The sequence below is a fragment of the Polistes dominula genome, unplaced genomic scaffold, assembly GCF_049000335.1.
Source record: "Polistes dominula isolate Pdom_NZ unplaced genomic scaffold, Pdom_raw_medaka contig_22, whole genome shotgun sequence".
Classification (NCBI taxonomy): Eukaryota; Metazoa; Arthropoda; class Insecta; order Hymenoptera; family Vespidae; genus Polistes; species Polistes dominula.
In genome coordinates this window covers 4,271,061-4,287,842 of record NW_028300966.1, presented here as the reverse complement: position 1 = coordinate 4,287,842, position 16,782 = coordinate 4,271,061, and the positions used below count along the sequence as shown (strand labels likewise).

Here is a 16,782-nt window from a genome sequence, read left to right as displayed (position 1 = left end):
ATACACAACAATATGTTTCTGAATCTTTGCTTGTTGTACTACCGAATAAATTTGTTTCTAATGATAAATATGTAAATAATAATGTAACATAACATAACGTAAATATGTTTATAATATAACATTCGTAAAAACCTGATAGATTGTAATGAATCGGATATATCATACTTACACGAAACGATTGTTTTAGTCCACCATTATCAGCAATATTTTCACCTTGCGTCATACGACCGTTTATATAAAGATCAACTTCTTCTAATTTATATCCGGAATACTGATCAACGATACACTGCGTTCTCTCTCGAAATGCTTTAATAGTTGCATTATTCCACCATTGCATCATGTTACCATCTTTGTCAAATTGTCGTCCTTTGTCATCGAAACCGTGAGTTATCTCATGACCAATCACCACACCGATTCCCCCGTAATTCAATGATTTAGGAAAGTGTTGAGAATAGAACAGGGGTTGTAGAATTCCTGCTGGAAATACTAAAAACCCACAGTTTGACGATTACTTTGTTAAGCTTCATAATCCTATCTTTATTGTCTTCTGACTTACCGATGTCATTTTTATTGGGATTATAAAAGGCATTTAAGACGGCCGGTTCCGTAGACCATTTGTCCTTGTCGACTGGTTGACGTAATTCTTGGAGATTGTGATAAGCTTCGTACTTGTGCACTGCCAAAACATTTTCCAGAAAACGGTCCTCCGTAATGTTCAACTGAAAATATATTTTAGAAAAACAATTATCAATGAATCAAATGAAATTGACAAAAAGAAAAAATCTTAATAAGTATTTTATCGTTTAAGATAATTACCGTCAAATATTGCATTGAAAGTTTGACGGGATCCTTCAGAAACTCAGGATAACCGATTCTCTCATTCATTGAATCAGCTTTACCTTTAGCAACGGTTCTGGTTTCATCATCCATCCATTGATTTTCAGCAAGCAATTCATTGAAAGCTTCACGTATCGTTCGTATCATTTCCAAAGCCGTTTCCTACAAACGATCAAACGATTATTCACCATTCACCATTTACCATAAAAGACTTATTCAATCATTTACTATGTAACATTGAAATGATGAATATCTGTAATAACCTTGCTCTCGTGATTGAAGTTATCACGTATGAAAAGAGCACCCACTGCCATACCAAGATTCCTATTGGTCCATTCGACGCATTCGGACCACCTGTTTCTTTCACTTAGTATACCTGATAGTATCTTGCGAAACTCGGTTCTCTTTTGCTGATATTCGTCTATCATATGCGGCATGATCGACATTACAAATCGCCATATTATATAATTGTGCAACGTTCTGCCAAGAATAAAAAATTACGAAATTAAAAATAGGAACAATAAACAAAATGTTATTAATCGAGCAGATTTTTTTATCAGAAAATGATGTTAAAATAAATGTTACTAAATAAAACAAACAAACAAAAAAATGAAATTATCGGAAAATCAAATTTAAAACAGGCCTATTTTACGTTAGAACTTCAATCAAAAAATGACGGTTGATTGAAGTAAGAAATTTAAAAAGATAAAAAAAGAAGAAACACCCCTAACAGTTTAAAAATTGAATTTTAATAATCAAATTAAACATCCATTTAACTACCGATCAAAAAGTAATGGGAAAATAAAGTAATGGAATAATTTGATGACGATGATGATAGGTAGGGGGAAAAAAAATTCGATTACCTGCGATCAGTTTTCTGAACAATGCGACCCATTTGAAGGAAGTAGGGCATCGCGTATGCTACTACAGGCTCGTCCTCGGTAATTGGAGCACTTACGAATTCTTGAAGATAAACTTTCCATTGAAGTTGCGGCACCTCTTCTTGTAGTTCCCGCAACGTTAACTTTCTGTAGATCAGAGAGGTGTCGTGCCTGTCAGCCTCGGGCAACGAGGCCTGCAAGTTTAAAGATACACAAGTGGAAAAAAAAAATAAAACTAGAAAGAATAAAAAAATGGAAAAAGTTAACATATGAAAAAGAAAAGGAAAAAAAAAGAAACCGTTTTGATAGTTGGTCAAAATCGAGTTTGATTCGATATCAAACGCAACAACTTCCAAAAACGGATAAGAAAGAGAGAAAGAAAGAGAGAAAAAAATAAAAATGTACGAAGGGTATACATAACACACGCATACATTCACACACACGTACATTAGCAAGTTTTTTTTCAAGGGCGATCACGCGATTGAACTCGTATGCAGCCGTATCGGGATTTGCACCTAGCAACACTGCGACATTTGTCATGTAACGATGATAAGCTTTCAACTCCGCCTCGCTGTTCTTCTTCAAATAATAATCCCTACTAGGTAACGCAAACTGCATCTGGTCCAACTAATGGAAAAAAAACCATAAGAACAAATAAGTATTAACATTGAACGATTTAGTTTTTTTCTTTTTTAACATAGAGTCATCAAAGTATATTATAGCGACTAACTTTATTGGAAATTCATTTATTTTATTTTATTTTATTTGTTTCTTTTTTTTCATTAATAAATACGATTTCTAATTGAGTACCATTTCATTGGGATCAATATTTTTGTAAACATTTTTGATCAATATTTATACAATACAATGTTAACATGTAATTTAAAATATTGACGAATTATTATTTATATATCGAAAATAATATTTATATGTATTAAATATTATTTATTTAACGAAATAAAGATCAAAAATGTTTAAACAACAAAATATTAATTGTTCAATCAAATGGAATAAGAGCCGCTCTCTCTTTTTTTTTATAGATTTAATAAATTATATTAGACGAAAATAAAATGAATTCTGATACTGATCAACAGATTATTTTTTATCGTTGTTGTTTTTCTTTTAGTTGTTTGTTTTGTAATAAAATAAAAAAAGAGAATGTCATGCATTCGTCGACCAAGGGGCCTTACTTTGCCGGCGCACCTGCAGGATGTTGGTTGAGGAATTCTTGTCGTCTGGGCCAACCCATTGTTCCATGAGGATACCTTCATTGTATTCACCACGAAGACGACCTAATAGAACTTCGATTGAATAAGGTGGTGGTTTCCAAGAGTTTCCAATCACCGCAGGCCAACCACCAAGTGATGCCAATACTTTTTTTAAAGGTTTGTCACCGATATCTCGGATGCGTGCTGTCCAATAATTAATATTAAAACAATCAATATACAAACAATCAAAATTCTTACACTAAAATCTTTATTTTAGTTATTTTAGTTTCGTTGCACTTTTACTTATTTAAATAACTATTTTCTAAAATTTGTTAATTAGTATTTTCAGTAAAAATAAATGATCAGTATTTGTATATATAAATATACAATTAATTTTTTATATATATTATTTTATATTATTATATATAATTATATATAACATATATTTTTTTTATTTATTATAATATTATAAATTATATATTAATAACATACATAACATTATATTTATAAATTAATATATAATACATAATTATATATTATTATTAATATATAATTATATATATATATATATAATATATATAATTAAATAATCAATTAAATTTTACGATATTTATTTTATAAAATTTAATATAACATTATAAATAACAACATAATAAATATACAGGGTAAATCAGTAACTATTGTCACCTAAATAATTCCGAAAGTATAATAATTGCAGAAAAGTTTATTAAGGAAAAGTTGCTTGAAAAATTCAGGACTATAATATAATGTGAGTTTTTTTGCTAGGTACAGTATATTTCTAAATCTATAGGTCAACTTTGTTTAGTTAAAGACAATACTATATTTTAATACTTATTTTCTGATAGCGGCTGTCAAGACGAATCCAATGATATGCAACATTAAATACAAAACCTGACAATAACTAATAAAAACTATTCGGAAAATATCTGTTTCGTCCGTTGTCGGAACAAGTATACAGTGACACAAACTTGATGCAGGTATACAGTGAAACAAATCTGATGCAAGCACGGACGCGACCATGACGCGGCAGAGCTTTATTGTAGCCGGTTTGTTTTTTGTTCGCCAGTTTTGACCTTCGGTGACCTCCAAAAATATTAATGTTGCACATCATTGGATTCGTCTTGACAGCCGCTGTCAGAAAATAAGTATTAAAATATAACATTATATTTAAAAAAACAAAGTTGAACAATAAATCTCAAGATATACTGAACCTAACAGAAAAAAACTAACGTCATATTATAATCCTGAATTTTTCATGCAACTTTTTATGAACAAACTTTTCTGCAACTATCATACTTTCCGAACTATTAACTAATATATAACATATTAATATGTTAGGGTTACACACCTATACTGATCACTTATAGAAAATACTGAAAATAAAATTATTGAAATTGCTTATACCAATAAATAGTAGCCTCTTGTTTATATTGAATAATTCTTAATTCTTAAAATAAAAATCTAAATGTTTATGTACATAAAATATTGAAGAAAATATCTTGGACTACCGTTAATTTACATTTCTGTAATTTCTTTTTTATACCCACGGATGTCCATGCACGATTTGTAGAACATTTTGGCCTTGAGGGTTGCATTATTGTCGTTCTCGTTCGGTGATTCTTCAAGAACTCGTTTCAAAATAACTTGCAATTGATCAGCGAGTACTTCAAATGTACTAATAGAACTTCTGTCTTCTGGTATTACATGCAAACGATTCCAAGTACCGCATGCGTATAGAAAAAAGTTATCGCAAGGTGATACAGTTCTGTCCATGGCTGATAGCAAACTTGCAGCTACATGAAAACAAATTTTTTTAATTTTATTTGTAATTGTAAGTTAAAAAAAAATATTCTTAATATTATTCTTGTTTTTTTTTCTTTTCATATAATATACAAAGATTAAATATTCTAAAGATAAATATTAGGTCTACCGGAAAATTCTGTCCGTTCAAACGAACATTAGTTCAATTTTTCGTCACTAGGGGTAAGGCCCCATTTCTTAAAATGGAATATACAAATTGCCATCATACTGGCAAGAGTTCAAAAGTAATTAAATTAATTAATTGTTCAAATTATGAATAATTTATTATTTTAGTTTATTTTAAAAATGGACAGAATTTTTTGGTAGACCTAATATTAAAATTAATTATTTAACTATTTATTAAAATTATTACAAATCATATTGTCGAATTATTAAATAAAAAAAAACCGGATTAAGTTGTTATTTATCATTTTTATCTCTTTTTTTATTACCTATTTAATTACTATGTCAAAATAAGATCTTTCCTAGGAAACTAGTAAAATTGTTGGATAACGTTATTATCTAGAAAGCAAGATTAATATCCTGACACAACTTAACTGAACGATGTCGATGAAATGAGCTGTCGTGTACACTGCCGTAAATTAATTGCAGTTCTGATTAATATCTATCCCGCCCCCACCCCCAGTCCTTCACTTATAAACGCAATATCGTTAAAATAAAACTAGATATTTAACGTTAAAATTACGTTTATAAAATACTTTTGTAATTAATCGTATAACATAACGCAGATATACGATAAAAGTATAATACCACAAAAATATTGTATTAATATTTTTTTATATATGTATTATTTATTATATATTAATATATATATACTAGGGTGCTCTGGCCACACGTTGCTGCAGCTTTGTTATAAAATGTTGATTTAATATAATTCTAAACTATTTAGTAAATTATAACAACACACAAAATAATACCACAATTAGAGTAGAATACATAAAATAATAATACACGAAAAAATATAAAAAGCAAGGTTAGGTTACGTCGTATGTAAATTAGAAAAAAAAAGTATGACGTAAATATATCGAAATAATTGAATTGTAATACAACGCCATCTATTGAAAACTTACAGTACCTAAAGATCTACATAACCCTTAAATAATAAATCCTTAAAAATTAGTAATAAAAAATAAAAAATAATAGCAATAAAAACTATCCTATGTACTAAGTTGAAAAAAAAACACAAAATAAAAAAAATTTCATTAATATCGGTTCAGTAGTTTTGAAACCAACAATATAACACTGAACACTCATTGGAAACCAGCAATATAACACAGAATTTATATATATATATATATATAAAGATATATATTGTAATAATAAAGATAAATATTACCCATAACTTAGAATATAATATTGTATAAATTATAAAAAAAATATTAATTAAAACAAATAAATATATAACAAATAAAAAAATACAAATACTATTACATGAAATATTTATTTTTAAGTTACATGTGTAATATGCAATATATGTATACGCAATCAAAGGTAATTAATTAATAAAAATACAAAAAAAAATTCATATTAACGTGAAGAAAATGAATTAATCAATAATGACCGATATATTGAAACATAATAATAAAATAAAAAAACATCATGAAGGGACGAATTTAGCGAACGGTAATTAATCGATACCATGTAACACCGTAATTCGATTTCGTAACCTGTCCGCAGTACCTGATATAAACGTGTTTGCTTTCGATCACCGCTACACAATCAATCACGCTTGATGAACGCTTATCCGCAGCCCTAATTTACCACCGATTTTCAGCACGTTCATCCTATGCTCGGTTAAAGAGGACGTGTTAATTAATTCATTAAAATTCTTGATAAAATAAATAATATACATATATGAGCATAATCGACGTAAAATTTAATTAACAACTCGATATTACTTTTATATAAAAGTATTTAATATTTAATAATTAAATTAGTATAGAATTCTTGTTATTTATTAAATTGAAAAATATTGTAATTAAATCTGTACGTTCTTTTTTGTTTAATATTTAGTAATTAAGTTAGTAAAATTATTTTTATTCGTTAACACAAGAAATATTGTAAATAAATTTCCACGTTGATTTCTGTTTTTTTTTTTTTTTAAATAGACATAAACTTTTACACAAGTACGTATATTCATATATTTAGGATTGTACTAATATTTAATATATTAATATTAAATAATCAAATAAAAACAAATATTATATTATATTATGTATAAAAACTTACCGGTTCTCACGCATTCTTCGGACATGCACACGTTTGGACCTAAAATGAGAAATAAGAAATAATTTAAAACAAAATAATTTATTAACAATTCCAAGACAATGTTATTAAACCAAATATTTGTTCGTAATTTATATTACATTTATTTATTTATTTATTTATTGTTTCTTTTCAGACGTGGAAAAAAATCGTGTCAGCGTGCAATTAACAACAGATTTTTATTTTCCTTGAACTTGTGTACGAGACTTGTCTACGAATCTAATCTACCATTTATTTTTCCTCTACTTTTCTTTCCTTTTCGTTTTTCTTTTCTTTCTTTCCTTCAAAGAAAAGAGGGTTGTCTTTTGTTGTGTTCGTAATACGTGCAAGAGAACGCGTTAACCGAATGGAAGAAAATAACGATCGTTGAAAACTAAGTCGAAAAAGATAGAATCTCCTAGCTTTCCTTGTACAATTTACGAAACGAAAAACTTCCGATGATGATAAAAAAAAAAAAAAAAAGAAAAGAAAAAAAGGAAAAGAACGTGAAGATAATAACCATCTACTCGACTTTAGAAAATCTTCCTATTTATTTTACCATGTAACCTGTTAAATTTATTTTTTCGATCTTACAATTCAATTTCTTATTGCGATAAAGGTTCGTTAAAATTATAATTATTATTTGAAAAATTTTTTCTCTAATGATTTTTAATTCAAATATCAATTAATTCTTTGAGTGCTGAATACTTTTACCTAAAATATTTTCTAGGAACGGAATAATTTATTATTAACCAAATTCTAATAATAAATTATATTTAATAGTTAAAATTTTTACTTCAGTGAATATAATTTAATTTAAATAATATAAACATTACATTATATTTTACATTAATATTAACAAATATGTATGTGCCGAACGACCACGCTAGTAATTTTTACCAAACGCATATATGCGTCCATAGCACTCAAAGGGTTAATAATAATTATATTTAATCATGTTATTTTATATGTACATATAAATAGATGCATTAAATAAATAATTATTATTTTAAATATATATAAATTTATTTTATAAATTATTTCATACGTTTTTTTTTTCGTTAATTAAGAATATTATGAAAATATTCCTCATTAAAATTTAACATTCTTATCAAAAAATAGCATAGAATTTTTTATGTCTGAGAAAGATAATAATACATGTTAAAAATTGTAATAATATCATTGTACGTTTTGGTTATAATGAGCCCAGAACATAACGGAACCTGACGTACGCTTGGAAATATTATTTAATGTCACATTTTTTGTGTCTTTCTGTCTTTTATCTTTTTTCTTTTTTCTTTCCAAATAAAATGAGTTCATTCATCATCCCTTTTGTCTTTTCTTTCTCTACGTATAAATGAATCCTTCTCTTGTGTTTGTAAAGAAAAAGCGTACGTGGTTTTTTTTCGAGTCAACGAGAATAAATTTTATTCTCCAGAGAAAATTCTTCCGTGTTCTTCTCTCTCTTTCTTCAAATGTTCTGGCGAACGCAAAAATTGAAAAAAAAAAAAAGTATTATTAATTTGGTAACATTGTTATACACAATTGCAAATTGTTGAGTTTAGTATTTCTTTCGGTATCATTTTGTTATCTTATTAATTCATTAATGTCACCTTTCATCTTATTTAAATTTATTCGTGTGTCATCGGAAAAAATTTGATTTTCTAGAGAAAATTCTTCTTTATTTTCTCAACTGTTCTAATGAATTCAGCAAAATGAGGAAATGAATTATTAATTTTGTAACATTGTTATACACAATTGCAAATTGCTGAGTTATTTTTTATTTTGATATCTTTTTTATTTTTTTTTTTTTTTTTTAATTCTTTATTAGTACTGGCTAAAAATGAAAAAACACTTTTGTTCCTGTGAATATAATTTAAAAAAAAAAAAGAAAAAAAATATTTATCCACATTTCCGCAGTCGGTAGGACTCGAACCTACGCTCCCAGAGGGAATCTGATTTCTAGTCAGACGCCTTAACCACTCGGCCACGACTGCTGTGTAATACGGTTCTCCAGTTTTCGACACGGTGACACCACATATTTCTTGTTTTTTAATTTTATTTTGTTTCTACTAATAAACTAACAGTTTTCGCATACAATAATTTATAAAATGTTACGAATTTTTGTTTTTAATTTTAACATCGAAACACTTGTGTAATTGTGATGTTTAACTTATTTAAATAAAAACCTTTGTAATAATAAAGCTTGCCAAATAAGTGGTTCGTGAAAAGAATGTTAATATATTTAATAAACAAATCAAATTAGAAACTGTATAAATACGTAAATAGATGTATAAAAAAGAAAATGGTTTTCAATTAAACAATAAATATCGAATATCCCTGAGGTGATGATACAACTTTTCTTAGATAATTTTAAAATTAAATTACATCCTTTTTCTTCGATACTTTTGAAGTAAATTTTTTTTTTTTTTTTAACAAATTGTAAGACAATAAATCTATCTTGTCAAACTGTAAAGTTTATTATCAATATAAAATGTTTAGGAGAAGAATAATTGATATAAAATTGATCTAGGAACTTTTAAACCAGCCTGTACTTATAGAAGTAAAAGTTTCATTTTAAACGAAGTTGAAGTGATCACCTGATCTAACAAAAATTGTGCAAAAATTATTGATCGACCGATCGATCAAAATTTCCAATTACGAAATGATACGTGGAAGAAAAAATAAAAAAGTTGAACGAAATTATGTCGCTTGGATAACACGCTGTGTTTTTTTTTCTTTTCAATTTAATTTCGTACTAGCAGTTCATTCATCTTTTTTCGTCTCTCTCTCTCTCTCTTTCTCTCTCTCTCTCTTTCTTTTTTTCCTCAATGAGAACGCTAAAGATTTATGCCATTATCGACATAATCTTAAATGAAATCGAATCGAGTCGAGGTTATCGTGTCCTTCTACTCGAAAAGGCCATTCCAAAAGTGGATTTATAATCCTTTCACCAGTAGAAAACGACGATTTGTTAGGATCAAATTAGAAAAAATTCAATGAATGATATAACGATCTGTTTTATTTGACGGAATATATTCCATAAAAGAAATCAACTATTCGTTATTTTATTCTACTTGAAAACAAATATTTTATTTTAACAAATTTTAAACAAATATTTATATAATTTTCAAATGCAATATATAAACTTCTATAAATATTTAATATATAAAAGAAATATATTAAAAAATATATTTTCCATATATTTTCTATATATATTATTACTTATTTATAATAAATAAGTAATATTTATTATATTATATTAATTATATTATAAATATATATTATATATATAATATTACTTATTTATAATAAATAAGTAAGACTTGGAAATATTTCAGAATAATTTACATAAATATTCTTAACAAAATATGAAAAATATAGTGTAATTATCAACAATAATATATTACAACAAGTTGTTCTAAAGTATTTTTATTAAATTATTTTTATGATAATATTTAAAAAAAATATATATATATATAAAAGATTCTAGTTCAAATAAATAAATAAATAAATATATATATATATAGGTATATACATTTCTTATATATGTCAGAAGTAGAAAATAAAATTTGATTGGTCATGAACTATCACGTAAATAAAAGATGCATTTGAAAAGTAAAAGATAAAAATACATTTCGTCTGAATTTCGAGCACGAACTCACGAACTAACACCTTTCCCAATAGCAAAACTTTTTCGTAACGATCGTGACACGTGGCGAGCATAGTTTCACAACCCCTCTGTTAAAGCACCGTATACTTTATGTTACGATAGCGCATCGGTATCTCGACTTTCCTCCTTATCTCAAGGTCACTAACGAGGTCAACGACGAAATCACCATTCGAGTGAGATAAATTTTCGATTTAAGATCTATTTTACGATATTTGATTATATTTATAGAATACGTGCAATACACGTAAGTAATACGTGTAATACAACGAAATTTATCCTTTCTCTCCTTTTATAAAAAATAATTCCTTTTCTTTTTTAATTTTAATAATTGCAATTAAAAAAAAAAAAAAAACAAGAAAGAAAATAAACACAATTTTCTTTATCTTTTTCATTTCTTTATATTTATTGAATAATTTAAAATAGGGGATCTGTTTAATATAAGAATATATCTACCCTTTTTTTTATAAATATAAAAATAATTCAATTAAAAATGTATTAAAAATTTTCTTGTTTTCTTTCTTCTTAATTACTGTAAAACAAACGAGTTCTGTTTTTTTTAAATATATTTTAAATTATTCAACATTGACACACCTAACAATTAAGTAAGTCTTTATATTTTTCTTTCAAAATTAATATAATAAAGTATCTTTTTAATAAATTTATCTAAATATTCTTTTATAACGGACTGTACAACGTAGGTAAATATTATGACGGTTTACAACATTGATCGATTATGAGAAAGATAATTAAAATTAGAAATGAAACAAAAGATATAACTTACGTGGTTCTTGGACGCATTCCCGCGTTGTATTTAATACCAAGATAAGAAGAATTAATATAGAAATGGCGAGCAATATTACAGCAAAAATGCCTAACATTTGCTGCCTTGCAGATGCACCTCTTCGTCTTCTTGTTACAGAAGTGGCACGTGTTATTCCAGGTACTTGACTTCTCGTATTCGTTGGATGAAGAATGCTGGTCACTGTTGTGCTTCCTGTTGGTCCATAGGTCACCTTTTTGTTATTAGCAGGAAAATGAAACAAAAAGTGAAACGTTTATCAGTCATTTTTACGACGAACAGGATTCGAGTTCGATCTACGAGTTGATTTTGATCATAATTTTATTCATAAGAAAAAAAAACTAAACAAAAATAGTAAGTTAATACTCTTTAATTCAATTTTGTGCATTGAAAATAAATTAATTAAATTTATAATAGGAATTTTATATTATTATTATTATTATTATTATTATTATTATTATTATTATTATTATTATTATTTTTTTATATATATATTATAATATTATTTAATATAGTATTATGCTGTATTTAGTATTATTAATTATTAAAAAATATGTAAAACAATAAATAAGAATATATGTATATAAAGAAAAAAATATAAAAAAGTATAAAAAGAAAATCAACAAAATGAAAAGCCTGTTGAATTATTAATTAAAACAAATAATATAAGAGTTGGTCAAGGATAATAACTTTAATTCTTCATACAATAAATTAAAATTCAATATTTTCACTTTAAACGTGTAAAATTAATTCAAGTATTATTGAAGAATAAATACTTTCAAGGTAAATAATTTTTCTTCGTACTATTTTTCTGATTATTCATACTGTGACATTCCACTACTTTTGACATCGCAATGAGGTCGACGTGGTTAATCAAAATCTAGAACCAGATTATGTAGTATCACCCATACTTTATATTAAGCCACTACCACAAACTACGAAAAGCAATAGAAACTTAGAAAACCTTTCTCTAAAAGGTTTGACCCTGAATTAAAATTCACATGTACGAAAATCTATGGGATGCAATAACTGATTAATTATACAAAATTTTATCTGACCTTATTTATTACGAAATAGATTGCTCAACCAATATATTTGAATACCAACCAGATATGTGCCCATAATTATGAAAGTGATCTAATAATAAGTCAAAATTAAAAAAAAAATTGAGTTAAACAATTATTTCACACAACATTATTTTAAATTAAAATAATTCAATGTAATTTTAACTATATTGTCAAAAATAAACCATTAGATAATGTTTGTTATTTTAATATTACATAGAATTCATTTAGTACTCAAATGTAATCCTTTAAAATATCTCGAAACAAGGGATATATAACTTATGTCAAACAACTTTCATAATTGTGGGCACAAAACCCAATTGAGGATTTGGGAAAGGGCTTCGTAGGAATAGAAAAGTACACAGAAGAATCTTTTAATAATTCCCTGAACGACCTACCTCACATTAATACACATAATTCATACAACAACTCAACAAACGATAAAACAAATTAAACCAAGTGCTCGAAACCCGAACATGTATGGGAAACCAAGCCCTCCGACTATTTTCAAAAAAAACCTTTTTCATATAATCGAATTTTCAGAAAACCAACAAACATTTTCTGAACCCTCTACACCTGTCACCACAAATTAAGAAACGTTATACGCAATCACGATTAACTGAGCTTCTTCAAAGTCGGAGACCCTTTGCAAAAACCTGTTTCAATTAGAATACCTAAATGCAAAGGAAAAAGGAACATATATCTTGGCTATAAGTAAACATTCACACTTCTTTTCATCTACCGAATAATCCTTTCAGAGTCGATGTGAATGACTCGATCCTTTTCACCCATTGTATTATTACAATAGACGTCACAATACGAATAAGGAAAATCTGTGAAAAAGATTGAAACGTGTAACATAAATATTTGAATATTTTTCTTTCGTAATATCTGTTAGAAAATAAAAGAAAGATGAGCTCGAAAGTGCTTCATAAAAAAGTTACGTATTGGTATATGAAAAAATTATATAGGAAAAGCTTTTTTTTTCTCTTCTCGAAGTATGTATATATATATATACTTCTTTCTATTTCGCATTACACTACTTTTTCGAATTTTTCTTTTTTTTATCTTTTCTTCTGTACTACATTTTTTTTATAAATTTATGATTGATTTATGCAGCTAGTTTTGAATATTTTATTTATATAAAATAATAGTATCGAAATAAAAGTAATTGTAATTTGAATCATAATCATTAAAATGAATTTAAACGATAGTAAAACTTAATAGAATTATGGTAAATTAAATGATAAAAAAGTTTATTCGTTTAATATTGTTTCTTTTTTCCGAAAAAGAAAAAAATAATTTTCTACATCGATTTTTCACTTACCATAAATATATATATATATATATATATATATATATATATATATATATATTGTATATTGTATATTTAAAAATACGAAAATAACTTGCCATGTAAATAAAGTTGAACCTTTTATTTTTAAGCTCTTCTTTTTCTTCTTAATCATCGATACGATATATACAATATATAATATGTAAATATATGCATGCGTTTACATATATGCGCGTGTGTGTGTGTGTATGTGCGAGAAAGAGTATACGTATATATGAAAATTGAAATTTATTTTTCTTTTCTATCCTTTTCTTTTTCTTCTAGAATTTTTCTATTATTTATATATGTGTATCTGTCACATGTTCACGTTATTAAACGACACTCTTCTTTTTTACGATCTGTCCTACGTCTTCCTTATCCACGATGCAGGTGTCTCGGTAATTGGTCAAAATTACTTCGCATTAATTATACTAGTCTATGGTATTGTGTACTCGATCGATGATATTATCTACCTGCTAGTAAATATTCTCCAGCGCGAAGGTTAAAATGTTAAAAAGAAGAAGGAGAATCGTTAATTATTTTATCATGCGAAAAAAAAACAAAAGAAACCAACACAACAACAAAAATAATAGCAATTCGTTAAAATTATTAAAACAATGAGAAGTGTAGCTATGAAAAAAAGAAATAAATAAAAATACATACAAGAAAATTAACAATAAAATTACAGATCCAAAACAACTATAATAAATCTACTAAAATATTTTAAGCAAATTAATATGTATAATAAACTATAATCTATAACTCTTATGTCGCTAATAATTCTCGATGGTTAATGCGACATTAAATAAAGCTATAAAAAAAAAAATTAGAGAATAATAATTTTAATTGTAATTTGTAAAAGCCCTCTCGTTTCGAATTGCGCGCGAAATTTTGGCACGGAAAATTAATATTGTCTATAATAACAATGAACAAAATATAAATAAATAAATATAGATTAAAAATTAAAATTAAATATATTATAATATAAATATAATGGTCATGAGATATTTTTTTATTTATTTACATATATAAATAATCATACCTGAAGTGGACTTCCAGTTAAAGGAACGTCTTGTCCCGAAGGAGAGGTATTTTCATTTTGTTCTGGGATGACATTAGCCCTGATGTATCCGTTATTGCTTTCCGACTTCATCCTATTATCCGTTAACTGACTCACCCCTTACGTTCAAATAATAATAATAACAATAATAATAATAATTAAAAGAATCAACAAAATTATTATATCAAATATGTGTTTTTTCTTTTCTATTATATGAGGAAACATATATATTTCGATTTTATAATCGTTTCTTATTACAATTTGATCTTTTAATTGCAAAAAAGAACAAGAATCCTATTCAAAGTTCGTTAATCGTCGATAATTAAAAAAAAAAAAGAAGTTTCTCAAAGACCGGTCTCGAAACTCGACGATATTGTCTTCCTCCTTTCTTCCTTTTCTTCTTCTTCTTTTTTTTCTTCTTCTTTCACCTCTTCCACCTCCACCTCCTCCTCCTCTTCTTCTGTTTATATTTAGTCTCTTTCTATCCCACGTATGAAGAAAATCGAGAAAATTTAAGAAAATCCATCGATTGATATCAATGATGACAAATGAACGAGAAAAAATAAAAAAATAAAACAATATAAGATAAAGAAAAGAAACAAAATTATTTTAAGTAGATGTGAAGAAGCAAAAGGGAAAGCAGATAATAAAATTAAAAGATAAAGATAAAATGCGAGAGAAAATAATAAGAGTGAGAGAAAAATAAAAAAAGAGAGAGAAAGAGAGAAAGAGAGACAAAAAAACACACACACGAGATAATATTTATTGTTAATAAGTTAGAAACACGAGAAGCAACCCACTCACCGAGACGAATCAACGCGCTCTGCGCTTAGCAGCTGGCTTGCTACCTCTCGCAGCCCCTTTTCGTATCCTCTTATTTCCCTCTCCACTACGAAAGAACATCCACCCTCTCTCTCTCTCTCTCTCTCTCTCTCTCTCTCTTTCTCCTTCTCTTCTCATTCTTCTTCACTTACCAATATTCTTCTTTCCTTTAATCTTTCCCTCCTTTCATTTATTCATATGTATCTATTAATATTTTTCAACATTTATTAAATATTTATCCTATCTATCTATATATCGATCTATTTATTTATCTATCCATCTTTTTATACATTTATTTATCTTTCTTCACTTTTTATTTATACCCTTCTTCAAATATATTACCTTTTTTCCTAATTCGTTTATAATCTCTCTCTCTCTCTCTCTCTCTCTCTCTCTCTCTCTCTCTCAAAACACACACAATAAACTCTCTAAATATTTTCTATCTTTATCTAATAACATGTTATATTATATTTCTATTTTTGTTCATAAATTCTTTCTCTTACAACTAAGCTATTTTTTTTTTTTTTTGAAAGAATATTGCCCATCCTTGTTTTATTTATAACATCATCCCATATAATTTTCCCTTCTGTTCTTCTCTCTCTCTCTCTATCTCTTCCTCTCTATCTATCTATCTATCTACTTATCTATCTATCTATATATCTATCTATCTTTCTATATAGCACAGAATGTATCTTCGTTAATCTATCGTCGTTTTGTTTACACTGTGAGGTAGTAAAAGGTAAACTGTAGGAAGGGGATGGAGGTAGTAGGAGTACCGGTTATACGGTTCGACGGTCAAGAGGGAAGGTTCGTACATCGACATCAATCTCTCTACATTTTCCCGCTTTTAATATCACTATCTCCATCTCACTCCTTTTTCTTCTTCAAATTCCACTTAATTCTTCTTGTTTTTCTTCTTTCTCTGACCGTTATCTCTCCCTCTCTCTCTCTCTATCTTTCTCTTTCTCTTTTTCTGTGTTAAATTACGGTTAGAAATATCCTACGGGACTACCTCGACA

The 16,782-nt window shown here is 27.0% G+C and overlaps 1 protein-coding gene and 1 non-coding gene across 5 annotated transcripts in view; both read right to left on the bottom strand.

Annotated features, from left to right (window-relative positions):
- Nucleotides 1-16,782, bottom strand: part of LOC107063662 (neprilysin-1) — a 20,510-nt gene extending 3,728 nt beyond the window's left edge. Inside the window, exons 1-12 of one of the 4 annotated variants that reach the window (XM_089172953.1) lie at nucleotides 15,746-16,782; nucleotides 14,924-15,422; nucleotides 11,467-11,698; nucleotides 6,998-7,036; nucleotides 4,495-4,740; nucleotides 2,922-3,130; nucleotides 2,166-2,345; nucleotides 1,701-1,912; nucleotides 1,101-1,317; nucleotides 817-999; nucleotides 557-719; nucleotides 170-486 (exon numbers count right to left, since the gene is read on the bottom strand). In XM_089172953.1, the coding sequence (XP_089029079.1) occupies nucleotides 170-486; nucleotides 557-719; nucleotides 817-999; nucleotides 1,101-1,317; nucleotides 1,701-1,912; nucleotides 2,166-2,345; nucleotides 2,922-3,130; nucleotides 4,495-4,740; nucleotides 6,998-7,036; nucleotides 11,467-11,698; nucleotides 14,924-15,034 (2,109 nt within the window). In that variant the 5' untranslated portion in view covers nucleotides 15,035-15,422; nucleotides 15,746-16,782. Of the gene's footprint in view, nucleotides 1-169; nucleotides 487-556; nucleotides 720-816; nucleotides 1,000-1,100; nucleotides 1,318-1,700; nucleotides 1,913-2,165; nucleotides 2,346-2,921; nucleotides 3,131-4,494; nucleotides 4,741-6,448; nucleotides 6,541-6,997; nucleotides 7,037-11,466; nucleotides 11,699-14,923 lie in introns of those variants that run through there. The other 3 variants (XM_089172954.1, XM_015315594.2, XM_089172955.1) reach the window with 3 other exon arrangements.
- On the bottom strand, nucleotides 8,928-9,009 carry TRNAS-AGA (transfer RNA serine (anticodon AGA)). The gene has a single exon. It is a non-coding gene; the product is annotated as a tRNA-Ser (tRNA).